The 14,630-nt window shown below is 39.5% G+C and overlaps 1 protein-coding gene across 1 annotated transcript in view; it reads right to left on the bottom strand.

The window, feature by feature from the left end:
* The window catches only part of LOC122556531 (protein KIBRA-like), a 143,776-nt gene that overhangs the window by 66,513 nt on the left and 62,633 nt on the right, over positions 1-14,630 (bottom strand). Inside the window, exons 6-8 of the mRNA XM_043703296.1 lie at positions 7,412-7,541; positions 5,121-5,267; positions 2,557-2,630 (exon numbers count right to left, since the gene is read on the bottom strand). Coding sequence (XP_043559231.1) covers positions 2,557-2,630; positions 5,121-5,267; positions 7,412-7,541 — 351 coding nt within the window. The remainder of the gene's footprint in view (positions 1-2,556; positions 2,631-5,120; positions 5,268-7,411; positions 7,542-14,630) is intronic.

The following is a 14,630-nucleotide window of genomic DNA, read 5'->3' as shown; positions in this document are numbered from 1 at the left end:
TGGAATGCCCTGCCAGTAGCGGTGGTGGACTCTCCCTCATTATGGGCATTTAAGCGGGCATTGGATAGGCATATGGAGGATAGTGGGCTAGTGTAGGTTAGGTGGGCTTGGATCGGCGCAACATCGAGGGCCGACGGGCCTGTACTGCGCTGTATTCTTCTATGTTCTATGTGGTTGCTTCAAAGATGTGTTTTGGAACTTTGTCCCAGTTTGAATTTTTAAAATCCACAAGCTCTCACCCTCTCTATGTGCACTACCCATCCTACCTTATGCATTCCACCCACATGCCCCTCATGCCCATTCCATGATAGGTTATGCCCCTCACCCATGCCATCTGGACCCTTGTGCACCACTCAATAACAGTATGCCCCATTGCCCACCTCAATCATCTGTCAGGCTAAGGTATTACCTCCCACTAACCCCCTATAGTCTACCATACCACCAATTTGAAGCCTTGTATTTCCATGCTCTTTCATCCACTACACACTGCATAGCATTAATGAACCCTATAATAGCAAAATTGTGTATAAAAATAAGCTTTCTTGGCTGAAAATATTCTTGGCTGTTGGCCCAGATAATCACCAGTCTTTGTAGCAGCTGACCCCATAGAAAACATTAATTAAGTAATGATTCTGCAATCTCTGCTGTCAATTACATAGTGTTTTGTTTCGACAGGGCTTATAGTTTCTGCTATTGGTATTTTAAAGGGTTAGATGCTTGATACATTTACTGGCCTGAAACAAAGAGGAGGATTTTTTAAAGAAATTGAAAAGTTATCAATAAATGACTGGCTCATTTTTAAACTTTTGTTTGAAAACAAATATATCACATTTTCATCCCTCCAGAGTCTCCCCAACACAATGGAAATCCAGCATATTATACATAACAAGCCACTGATTGCTTGTTGAGAGGTCAGGAACTCACTGCTTGTAAGGGTAGGAAAGGCAATTTATTTTTGTTACAATATAATATAAAAATATTAATGGTAAAAATAATAATGTCTTGGAAAGATTATTAAAATCTATCAGTCTTGACTCTATATCTGCAGAAAACTGATTTGTATTTATTCAGTATCACAGTTTCAGGCATTTGAAAGCATCTTATACTTAACTAAGTACTTTTGAAGCAAGTCAACCTTTGCAATGCAGGAAAACAGAAGCCAAACTGTTCAGAGACTTCCCACAAACAGCACAGAGCTAAGTGTCAGATAACTTTTTTGTGATGTTGACTGAGTGATAAATATTGGGCAGTGTTTGCTAACACCAGCACCAGTGAGAGGTGTGCTAAACTAGAAACACATATGCACACTGCTTCATCATGTAGCACATACAATCATGTCATAAGCAAGCATCACATTATGCATGTCCCTTAAAATGCACACTTTTCACAGAATCCCTCGAGTGTGAAAACAGGCCATTCGGCCCAACAAGTCCATACCAACTCTCCAAACAGCATTCCACTCAGACCCATCTCCCCATCCTTTTCCTGTAACCCTAGATTTCCCATGCTAATGCACCTAGCCTATACGTCCCCAAATACTACAGGCAATTGAGCAGGGCCATTCCATCGAACTTGCAAATTTTTGGACTGTGGGAGGGAACTGGAGCACCTGATAGAAACCCACACAGACATGTGCAGAATATGCAGACTCCATTCAGACAATTGGCTGAGGGTGGAATTGAACCCAGGTCCCTGGCGCTATGAGGCAGCAGTGCTAACCACTGAGCCACCATAGTGTTCAGTGGTTGACAATCAGGATGTGAGGAGAGAAAGCGCAGTAGGGGAAAGTGTGCAACTCAGGAGGGAAGGGACAGAATCATAAAGATGGGAGAGAAGCAGATGGTTAGGGAGAATGAATCAGATCTGGAGGGAGTGGAAGGGAGAATCAGATGGCTAGGGGAGAGGATCAGATGGATGAGAGAGAGTCTGCATAGACTGGAGAGAATTGGAGGGAATAGAGTGGAAGATTGAAAAAGACAGCGAGACCAAGGGAGAAAGAAAGGACAGAGGGGAGATCAAGGAGAAGAGACAAAACTGGGGGAGAGGGCAGAGAAATGGAGGGAAACAGAGAACTGGAAGAAAGGTGGGAGGTGAGAAGAGAGACTCTCATGGGTTCCAATCCAAAGCCTAACACTGCTCTCCCTGATCCCAACCTCTCTTTCATTTAGAGCCACGTGTCCCAGAACTGTTTGAATGTACCCTGGCAATTTAAAGTAGTGCACAGTGCATATGCACTTGTGCCAGTTAATACAGCCTAAGTATTGGCCAGGAGATTGTAGATAACTCCCCTCCTTTTCATGAAGTACCATGGGATCTTTTAAATGCATCAGAGAGCATGGATAGAGTCTTGATTTAACATCTCATCGGAGACACAGCACCTATAACTGTGAAATACTTGCTCAGTATTGCAACAAATGCTAACCAAGAGTTGCTTGCCTGAAGAAAACTTGGAAAATAAAATCTTTTGTCCAGCAAAGAACGTGCTATTAAAACAACTACTGCTGACATGATCAGGTTGCTTGAGAAACAATTACTAAAAGCTTGTTTAGCACTAACCTTTGCTTTGCTTCTTCATATTGCAGGCTCAGTCTCACCTTCTCAGCCAGTTTAGCATTATTGCTAGAAACAAACTGAATAACACAAGACAAGGTAAAAATAGTGCACAATCAAAAATTACAGGCTAGTGGTTTTTGGTTTTGGCTGATGTAAGTTGTCAATTCAGAGTAAATACTGCCTAGATTTAACTTAAAAGATGTCGCAAGTTGAACATTCACTTTTTAAGGCATGTACCTCATTTTTCTGTGAAGTACTACAATAGAAAATAATCAAGTCATTAAGTCTTGTTAAAGAGTATACCAATAAGCCCTCCGAGTCTGTAGGATTATAACTGATTAATACCTTAATTTCATTTAATGTTCTAATACATGCAGATTCAAGAAAGGTCAATTGATTCCTGAATTTATTCTTTTTGCAGGATGCTGGGGGCACTTAGGTGTCCATGGTGATGTCCCAGTGAAGTTTATTATTAATTCAAAAATTCATAAATTATGTAAAAATAGCCTAACAATAACAAAATATGAATGTCATTATGTCATAACACTGGAGCAGAACCCCAAAGTACATATGAACATACTGACCTGCTAATTGCATGTATTTAAAAAAAAACACAAACAAAAGATAACTGTGGATATAATTTCAATGTCTATCTGAATACGAACACTGGAAGGTCACAACTGACTGGGCGAGTGGAACATCAAACAGCTACCCTTCAAAAGGGAGGGAAGGAAAATGATTTTCTGTGGCTAAAGAGATAACAATAGGCTAACTACCCTATCCTCTTAGCAGAAAGCCGCCACCTCTAAATTTTGTCCCAAACTGCAGATGTCAGTGTTTCCTCCTTTCAGGACTGCACAAGAACAGGTGTTAAAAGCCAATTTCAACACTGGTCAACTAGCGGGCAGCGTTACGTGCTACGAAAGCCACAGCTGAGCCAACTTGCAGGCAAAAGAAAGCAAATAGAAAAGTCTATTTCTTTGCTGAAACCAGAAAGCAAGCAAAATCACAGTTGACAAGGAGGACAAAAGGCACCTAACATCAAGTGCCGTCCTCACAACATTCACGTTACCAGTATCACCCAACATAACAGCTACGATGTCCCATTGTCAACTGTTCACAAAACTCAGAGACTGATCCCTGTATCTTTTTTAAACTTCTACATTTTGTAGACTCACATCTCATCTGTTTGTATTTTTGGCTGTATTTCTTTGTGCATTTAGCAACTAATAAACCATAAGAAATAGGAAAAGAAGTAGGATGCTCAGCCGCTTGAGTCTACCCTGCCATTTAATCAGATCTTGGTTGATCCTGCTCACATCCACTTTCCTGCCTTTTTCCCCATAACCCTGATTTCCCTGCTGATCAAGATCAAGAATCTACCTCAGCCTTAAATATACACAAGGAGTTTGTTCCAACAGCTCTCTGTTCCCAAGACTCTCAACTCTCAGAGATAAGGAATTCCTCTTTATTTCAGTTTGAATTGACACCCTTTATTCAGAGACTATGCCCTCTGGTCAAAGACTCTCCCATGAGGGGAAGCATCTTCCAAGCACTTATCTTGTCAAGCCCCTTAAGAATCCAATATGGCTCAATGAAATCACCTCACATTCTTCTAAACTCTAGTGAAAAAACTTCTAATCTGTTTAACATTTGCTCATAAGACAATCCTGCCATACCAGGGATCATTCTAATGAACCTTGTAAACTCATTCTTTTGTTAATTCAGAAGAGCCTGTTTAAATTGACTCCTTTAAAAACTTCAATTTTCTGTAAGAAAGGGATCCGTTTTGAATTAACCTTGTTGTGACTAACCAAGGATGCTACTGAATAAAGGACATCTTTACATCCCTCCTCACCTAGGAATTTGACAATTTAAGAACTAGTCTGGAAAATAATAAATTGGGGAACAGAGAGGTCTGGTTGCAACAATTAACAATAAAGTATGTATAATTAGCACTTAATTCGTTGACTCAGAGAAAGTGAGGAGTGCAGATGCTGGAGATCAGTTGAAAAAGTTTGGCGCCAGAAAAGCACAGCAGGTCAGGCAACATCAGAGGAGCATCCCTGAAGGGCTTATGGCCAAAATGTCGATTCTCTTGCTCCTCATATGTTGCTGGACCTACTGTTTTTTCCAGTGCCACACTTTTCAATTTAATTTGTTGAAGCATGCGAAGAGAACCATTAGTCAATGCACTATCCAGCACACTGTATTCAGAAGCATCTCTTTTGCTTTACATAACAAGAGTTAAACAGATCCCACAGGAAAATGTAACGGCCATAATGTTTCAAGGACTGCAAATCTACAGTGCAAGTATTCAAATGATGATTGACTTTGAATCAGATCACTTTACTCAATACCCTTGCAAAGTATTCTCTTGAACTCATCAGCTACCTGAAAGACTCATTATCAATTGCATTTCAGATAATTTTTTTGTTAGTATGGCTATGTATTTAAAATTTCTACAGAGTTACACTGAAGACTATGAACTGAGAATCAATGAGGTTAGTTTGTATTTCTTACAGTCATAGGTATTTGTACTGAAACAGAACAGATTTTACACTCACATCTCCTGAAATATCTGTCTGGGACCCAACATCTGAGAAATGGGGGTTAACAGGCTGGTTTGTGCTTAATAATGATGTATGACTCGTCCAGAGATCACAGTGAAATCCTGCCTCAATTCGGAAACCATCTTTCAATGTGGCTAAGCTCTAGAAGAGGGTTTTTAAAAAAAATTAGTACGCACACAAGTAGTAACATGGATCAGAACTAAACAAATTACCATTTTTCATTCTTTATAATCCATGGGTAACAAAATATGTATTTATGGGAAAAATAAAATGGAAATAAATAGTCATCTGGTAGTACAGAATTTGAGTATTGTTGAAAAAAAAAAGACATTTTGTCAAAGCTTCTTGTCTTGCACTTAAGACAATTTACCAATTTAAGAGGAAAACCAATATTGACATTGTATGTAATCGGAATGCTTATTGGTTAGCAAATGAACTCCAATTGATAGAAGCATAACAATGAAGAATGGTTAATTATGATGTTTAGTTAACAGCCAAGTTTTGTTCAAATTTTTACATTCGAAAACTGGATTCTGATTGGTCAGGGCACTGTTTCAACTTAAAGTGACAGTTACAGAGACAAAATCAGAAATTGCTGGAAAAACCCAGCAGGTCTGACAGCATCCGTGGAGTAACAACAGAGCTAACGTTTCAAGTCCAGTGACCCTTCTTCAGTTCTGAAGTTTGCATTTCTTAGCTCACTTTTCATTGAAACGTTAACTCTGCTGTCTCTGCCCAGATGCTACCAAACCTGCTGAGTTTCTCTGGCAACTTCAGTTTTTATTTCAGATTTTCAGCATCTGTAGTTCTTTGCTTCATTTTAGTACACAACCATTCACTGGTGCATTTCTCGGGACATCTGAATATTCGAATTCACATCTGCTTCATGGGTTTTCCATTGGTCAGGAAATCTAACAGTGAAGGGAAACTGGAATTGTTGGATCCCAAGCTGCCTGCCTTTCTCCGCACTCCTTTCAAGCCAGGAGAAACAATGACTTCACTCTCGATAACTCATCCAAGATGGCGGCAGAGTAAGATGCTTCAGCTGGAGCTTATCAACTCCATCCATTTATTTTTATTTCTTTTTTTTCCTTGACAGACCCAGCGTGGCATTCTCTCAGCCTGCCATGGAAGCCTCCTAGCATGGTGTGGCGTCCTCTCAGCCCAGCATGGTGGTCTCTCAACCAGCGTGACCTCAGCACGGACTTCTGGTCTCGAATGTGTTTCTAGAATGGTCTCCCAGCCTCGAGAATTTCGATATGAAGCCCAGCACGGTCTGGAGTCAAGACCCAGTGCAGACTGGAGGCTAGGTGACTGCATGGACTGGGTTGAAAAAATCATTCTGAACGTTTTTATTTCGCTATTTTCTAATTTATTCCCACAATCTGCAATGCTGGACTTTCAAATTTTTTTATTTTTCTAATTTCCCCCCCCGCCCCCAAGAACTTGTACTGAAGAATCTGTGCCCAGGTACCTTTGTATCTAAGATAGTGTTGTAAGTAGCAACTTGTAAACTTTTCACTGCACTCATTAGAGTACACATGACAATAAAGTTAGTTCAATTCAACTTGATGAACGTTTCTGAACTTCCATTTGCCAGTCACAACCTCCTATTCCAACCACAATTGAAACCGTGCCATGATGCACACTGTCATTTTCCCCCATCCCAATGCACATGCACATTCTCCCCACCTGCTGTGACACAGGCTCTCACTCTCCTTGCCACAATGTATGCTCTTCCCCCCACTACAATGTAATCTGTCACATCCTCCTGGACAATATGTGCCCTAACCCCCAACAGGATGTGTGCACTATACACATTCCCCACCCACTCCCAACTCATTCTCCTTCCATGATGTATGATCTCTTCCACCAACACTATCTCCATCCCCTGGCCAGTGTGTCCAGCAACCCCCATCACCCTGGGTAGCTAAAAGTGATATCTTTCACAACCTTTCTCTTCTTCTGCAAATTTGACACAAGTGCCAAACTGCAAATAGTTAGGCAGCCCTGATTTATTGCTCTAGAAAATGTAATGACTTAAAAAGACAACAGTCACAAAATAACAATTCAATTACATCTATATACATTGAATAGCTATCTAGCAAAAGATATCTATTATGTAAAAGCTAATAATGTAAAATTAAAAATAAAGAATCCAATCAGCACTGTTGTAACATCACTTGCCTGACCCAAAAGCAATCCCTAAATTTAAAAAGACTTAACTTTTCAAATATCAGAGCAATCAGTTTTAAAATTTGACCTGTGCGTCATTAAAGTTTTACCTGTATGAGGTCTCTTTTCTCTTTCTCTCCTGAGTTAATAGCCCTTTTGATGGTTTTCATTTCGTTCATAATAGCCTGTGCTTCATCAAGTTTGTATCCTCCCTGAGTTCCTGACATCTTTAGATCGATTCTGTCATTTAACAAACCAATAATAATGAAAACATATAAGTTATTGACCATTCTCTACAGTCACTTATGTGCATTTTAATTGCAAGATATTTTAACTAAAATTCAATATTAACCTCTCTTGAAAAAGGTCAAAAAATATTTCAGTCATATCTTTTTCAATAAAAGATTACAATAGTTATGACCAATCCCTGGGCAAAGTTTTCAAATTCATTATGGTTCCAGACAAGACACCCCAAATTGTTATGCTTATGAGTGAGAGGGGGATGAACTGGCTCCCCTTCTTTATTCATGCACCACTTCAGCTGGTCACAGATCCCTTCCCTTGTGCATACTTGCTCTCAGAAGAAATTAATGTGTCCTTTAAAAGAAGCCAATTTAACTCAGCTTTCTTGAGTTTTAGTGAGTCAAGGCAGGTAGTAATGGCACAATGTGCATACAAATTGAGGAAATGAGGAGCAAGTCCATAAAAAAAGAAAGGCTAAAAGATATACAAATCCGTCTTTGTGATGCTTACGAAGAGTAGATAATGAAACATTATGTTGGGTGATAGCAGTAGTGTTGACATTGGCAGATAAGCAGTCAATTTCCAAGATTCTTAGCTTTGCAGATTAGCTGAAATTCTTTTTGTCCAATAGCCTTTCCTTGCTGACTGCCTTCCAGCTCTCAAAGTGTTTGTGTTTTGTCTTCTTAGCGTCAGATTAGGGCTGTCGTCAAGCTGTGACCTTCATAGCACACAATTCCACATCAGTAGAACATCCAACACAAACACCTGGAAATTCCTTGAAGTTCAAGATTCCATAGATGCTTTATTAACTGCTTTCTCAACATGCCTTGCCAGTTTCAATAATTAGCGCAAATATATCCCCCCCCAATCCCCCTACTGAACATGAAATATTAAATGCTTGTTAGAGAAGTCAGACATATGTTTTCCCAGTCAGAATTTTATTCCAACTCTCAAACCTCCAACTCACCCCAGTGATTACCTGTTCCCTATGTCACCCAGTCAAGCTCTCCTCTAATTATCCAGTACCTAGTCCTATTTACCTTACATATGAGAGATGCTCTTTCTTCAGATGACATTTATAAATTTTGTACAACAAGCAAATAAAAAACAACAAAACGACAACACACTGTGCACTTTTATTTTGGTTTACATCCTTTTATTCCCAGTATTTATAAGTTTGAGAGCTTGCTTGTTTCTTTGTAAAACAACCAAATAGTTGATGGTTGCTAACCATCCATTTCAATGTGGAGATTTCTCTCTTTGCCAGTATCTGTTTTCAAACAGCATTACCAATCCTCAGTCTTTTCTGATTCAAGCATTTTGTTGAATGTCCTTTATCCCATAACAACTTATTATTTATGTACTACTCATTGTTTTATAACACAACAGTTATAATCACTGGGGTGAGTTGGAGGTTTGAGAGTTGGAATAAAATTCTGACTGGAAAAACATATGTCTGACTTCTCTAACCAGCATTTAATCTTTCATGTTCAGTAGGGGCGGCACGGTGGCACAGTGGATAGCACTGCTGCCTCACAGTGCCAGAGACCCGGGTTCAGGCGACTGACTGTGTGAGTTTGCACATTCTCCCCGCGTCTGCGTGGGTTTCCTCCGGGTGCTCCGGTTTCCTCCCACAGTCCAAACATGTGCAGGTCAGGTGAATTAGCCACGCTAAATTGCCTGTAGTGTTAGGTAAGGGGAATATGTAGGGATATGGGTGGGTTGCACTTCGGCGGGTCGGTGTGGACTTGTAGGGCCGAAGGGCCTGTTTCACACTGTAATGTAATCTAAAAAAAATACCTGGTTTATCTTTTTTTTTAAACAAACGTTTTAGAATCTACACATTTATAATTCATACCAGGCATCTGAGGAGTGTCCATAAACTAACTCGAACTTGCACAATTACTTTTCCATCCTTATCAATAACATTTCTTGGGTTTCTCCATTCTTAAGGCCCCCCCCTTTTTTATATCTCTCTGATGGAAAATAGTTTCCGATAACATTACATTGTGTCTTAAGGCTCGCAAAGTCTTTGAGACATTGGCTTTATTCAAAGCCTTTCTGCTTGAGTACAGTGCATTCAAATATTCATGAAAAGTCTAGCTGATTGTGGTTTCTTCCCCACTTGCAGATTACTTACTTACTACTGACAGAACTTTAGGATTTCTATCTGATATGGACTATATCCTCTGAACATCTGCAGCAGATTCTTCAGATGGACAGCCCATGTAACATCGACAATAATTTAGTTTGGCTCATGTGCCAAACTTTTATGAATCATTTGACTATGACTGCATGGCTCCTTTCATACCTGCTGTTGCTAATTTGGCTTTCTGGTTCCAAAATCATAATTATTATGTTCATATTTGCGCAAACCTCTTAAATTAATTGTGACCAATCTCCCCATCATTATCAACGAGTAGTGCAAATTCAGTCCCTATTCAGCTTTCCAATACCGTATTCACAATTATTCTCTGTCTTTATGATGCATCATCAACTAACCGTGGTTGAAAAATCTAAAAACTGTACATGATTGTTTTCTTTATCCCGCACATTTAATCCAAAGCCAGCATACCGTTGAAATCCCTTACTAAGTGCAATGACACTATGCTTTGGTTTTTTTAAAATATAAATCTCACATCAATCAAGTATCCCTTCCATAAGCTTATTGTATTTCTCATTCCTCTTTACTGAATTTTACTAAAATTTTAATCTTTTTGAAGATGGATGGGCGAAACTATATAGTTTTACTTTACATCTTTTAAATTTTTTTTACCCAAAAACAATAAATCCTTCTTTTATTTATTTAGTGGACGTTGTAGTTCATTAAAGGAATACAATAGTGTTGAGATTGAGTAAATATTCACAGATTTTCCAAATAGCTTTCTCATTTTTCAAATCCAGTTTGATTTATGCTTTATTCATCGACAGCTAACATAAGAACAGCAGTATTTCATGGACACTACATAATAATAAAATGCTTGATTTTGACTACTTTGGGGGATGACAACTGCACTGCAGTATTATTATTCCAACTCTGTTCTGGTCCTTACTATTCAGAATCTCTAGGTAGCATTTTAGCCAGTCTATTCCATGGAATAAAGGGAGAACTAGCTATTTGGAGACAGAACTGACTTGAAGGTAGAAAACAGATGATGGTGGTGGAGGGTTGCTTTTCAGACTGGAGGCCAGTGGTCTACCACAATGGTCGGTGCTGGGTGCGCTGCTTTACATCATTAATATAAATGATCTGGATGTGAACATAGGAGATATGATTACTAAATTTGCAGATGACACCAAAATTGGAGGTGCAGTGGACAGCGATAAAGGTTACCTCAGATTACAACAGGATCTTGATCAGATAGGCCAAAGAAAAGAGGAGTGGCAGATGGAGTTTAATTTCAATAAATCTGAGGTGCTGCATTTTGTAAAAGCAAATCAGGGTAGGACTTACACACTTAATGGTAACGTCCTGGGGAGTGTTGCTGAACGAAGAGACCTTGGAGTACAGGTTGATAGTTCCTTGAAAGTGGAGTCGCAGGTAGATAGGATAGAGAAGGCTGCATTTGGTATGCTTATCTTTATTGGTCAGTCCATTAAGTATAGGATTTGGGATGTCATATTGCGACTGTACAGGATATTGGTTAGGCCACTATTGAAATACTGTGTGCGATTCTAGTGTCCCTCCTATAGAAAGGATGTTGTGAAACTTGAAAGGGTTCAGAAAAGATTTACAAGGATGTTGCCAGAGTTGGAGGATGTGAACTATCGGGACAGGCTGAATAGGCTAGGGCTGTTTTCACTGGAGCATCGAAGGCTGAGGGGTGAACTTAGAGGTTTATAAAATCATGACTGGGATGGGTAGGGTGTATAGACAAGGTATTTTCCCCAGGGTGGACTAGAGAGCATATGTTTATGCTGAGGGGGGAAAGAGTTAAAAAGGAGCTAAGGGGCAACTTTTTCACGCAGAGGGTGGTATGTGTATGGAATGAGCTGCTAGAGGAAGTGGTGGGGGCTAGTACAATTGCAACATTTAAAAAGCATCTGGATGGGTATGCGAATAGGAAGGGTTCAGAGAGATATGGGCCAAATGGTGGCAGGTGGAACTAGATTTATTTAGGATATCTGGTCGGCATGGGTGAGTTAGATCAAAGGGGCTTGTTTCCGTGCTGCATATCCCTTTGATTCTACATTCTGTAGATGTGCATCAATTCTCTAATACTGCACAATTGAAAGATTCTGCCACCAACATATTCATCACCGAGTTGAAATGTCTTGTGGCAACTGCAATGTCCACTTTTTGATCCACATCTCCATCTTTTTCTTCTGAATCTTGTTTTGAGTTTCATTTTGAATACTCTATTATGCGATATGAGGCAGTTCACAGTACAATGTTACTTTGAATTATATTTGAAACATCGATTGACTACAATCCTGGCCATTTCTGCAGTTCATTCTTTAATCAAAGACTCAAAATGTTTTTCATTTCGTAAACTTGTCATAAGCATTTCTCGCCTTATCTCGCTTTTGATAAAATTCTTCTTCATACTGTTCCCAGCGACCTGTATCTAGACAGTCTCACAAACCTGTTAACATTGTGTCCTTCATTTTCAGTAGCATGGTCAATTGTCCAACTTAAAGCACAAGTTAAGTTGGACAATTGACATCCAACTTAATTCCAAGGCATCATTTTTTTCAAAATGACTTCAAACATTTGTCTGAGCAGTGTGTATTTATCTTCAAATTTAACTCCCATCAAAACTAGAAGCCTCTCTAAATATAATACTTTAGCCCAGTCAAATAACTGAAACTTCATAGGGTATGGGTATGTTCGCTGAGTGGGAAATTGATTTGCAGATGTTTCGTCCCATCTTGGTGACAATTTTAATGCTTCGGAGCTTCCTGTGAAGTACAACTATGACAACCGGCATCCGAGCTACAATTCTTTACGCAAACTTTGAACTTAAATGTCAACTCAGATTGGAGATGCCAGATGGAATTTCTGAAGCCTTGGATAAAATACAGTGAATTCCATTATGTACTCTTCTATGGAATTATCTTGAATCCTTCTGAGCTTGTAAAAATCTGAACGTACCTCATATAAAATTATCTTTTGTAAATTTTATCTATGAAAGTCAAAATTTTTCCAAACTCATCCATGTTCAAATCTTCAATCTTCAATCCTATTTTTGAATGGCTTTTGTATAGCGGAAGTGTCTTCGCCATTCATTCTTCCTCTGGTCATAAAGTTTGCATTCAGAAAACAGGGATGGGAACTCTTACTAAAATACTTCAAATTTTGGTTCATCCACATTTCTGAAACTTTATTGAAGTCATTCTAGCTAAAATAATGCCTAATATTTAATCTTTGATTCACAAGCAGTTGACCACCTCTGCTATGACTGTTAAACACAATAGGTTAAATATTGGTTAAACAGAGACAAGGCATATAAAACTTATAATCAACCTATTCAGAGATCTTATTACACACCTTTGGAGCAGGTGGGAATTTAATCTGAGCCTCCAGGCTCAGAGGCAGGGACATTACCATAGCATCACAAGACTGCTATGGAACTCGTCACGAATGTATGCGTCATCCTTATGGAGGGGACACGATAATGTTCATTCCAAGTTAAGTATATGGTGCTGAAAGAAGCACAGAGTCCAGCTTTTCTAGTCAGAGTTGTTTTGCAAATGTTCGCTAACTGAATCTATTGATTACTTGTTCCCACATTTATACACACCTGGTCAAATTTCTTACTTAATTATCCTTCAGTTAATTGATCTCCTTAGTTTCATTTGACCTCAGACATGCTATCACATACCAGGGGGGCAGGTGGAACTTGAATTCAGACCTTCTGGCTCAGAGATTGTCGCATTACCTCTGTGCCAAACGATCCTTCCTTATTGTATAATTGTTTTTTATTTTTGATTGCCTGTTCTAAGTCTCCAGCCAAAATATATCATTTCAGATTTTGCAATGCATGAAATTTCAGTTGCCACATGTTTGTTCATTCCACTAGCCTATGTCCCCTTAGCACCATGCACACAATTCATAACACTTCTGAAGTTGATGTCATCTGCAAATTTTGAAATTGTCTGTGCATATTAAAGTCTAGGTCACTAAAACAGATCAAGGACTGATGCCAGGGAATTGTCTTCCTCCATATGTTTTCCTGCTGTCCAATAAACAATCATTCACCAATGCCTGTTCCCTGTCACTCAGCTAACTTTATATCCATGCTGTCACTGACCCTTTTATTCCATGTACATTCACAACTATTTTGTGACATTTATCAAACTGCTTTTGGAAGTTTATGAATACCATCTCAACATCATACCTTTATCAAAAAATGCTTTCTTTGTCAAAAGACTTGATAAAATTATTTAAACATGATTGGCCTTCAGCAAAAAAAAATGAAGGCTTGTTTCACTTAATCCATATTTGTCCAAGTGACTGTTAATTCCTCTCCAGATTTCATGTCTAAAAGCTTTTCTATATTTAAGGTAAAAAGATAGCTGTTCAGCTTTTCTGAACATTGTTACAGCCTTGTTCAAAAACATTTACAATTCTCCAGTTTTCAGACTGCTCTATAAATGACGGTTGGCAGATTATGGCAAGTGCTTCTGCAATTTTCCATCTTACTTTCCATCAAATCCTCACACACATCTCATCTAAGTCACTTATCAAAGTTAAGTACAGCCAGGCTTTCTAATATCAATGGGAGAGGTGTCATCTCCCAGACCATCCACAACCTCACTATCTCAGGGGATCCCCCATCCACCGCCTCCAACCTCATAGTCCCACAACCCCGCACCGCCCGTTTCTACCTCCTGCCCAAAATCCACAAACCTGACTGCCCCGGTCGACCCATTGTCTCAGCCTGCTCCTGCCCCACCGAACTCATCTCTGCATACCTCGACACGGTCCTGTCCAAGAACTTCCCACCTACATTTGGGACACCACCCATGCCCTTCACCTCCTCCATGATTTTCGCTTCCCCGGTCCCTGACGCCTTATCTTCACCATGGACATCCAGTCCCTGTAGACCTCCATTCCCCATCACGAAGGACTCAAAGCCCTCC

This window comes from Chiloscyllium plagiosum, chromosome 14, assembly GCF_004010195.1.
Source record: "Chiloscyllium plagiosum isolate BGI_BamShark_2017 chromosome 14, ASM401019v2, whole genome shotgun sequence".
Taxonomy (NCBI): Eukaryota; Metazoa; Chordata; class Chondrichthyes; order Orectolobiformes; family Hemiscylliidae; genus Chiloscyllium; species Chiloscyllium plagiosum.
This window is presented reverse-complemented; position numbering and strand designations above follow the sequence as displayed.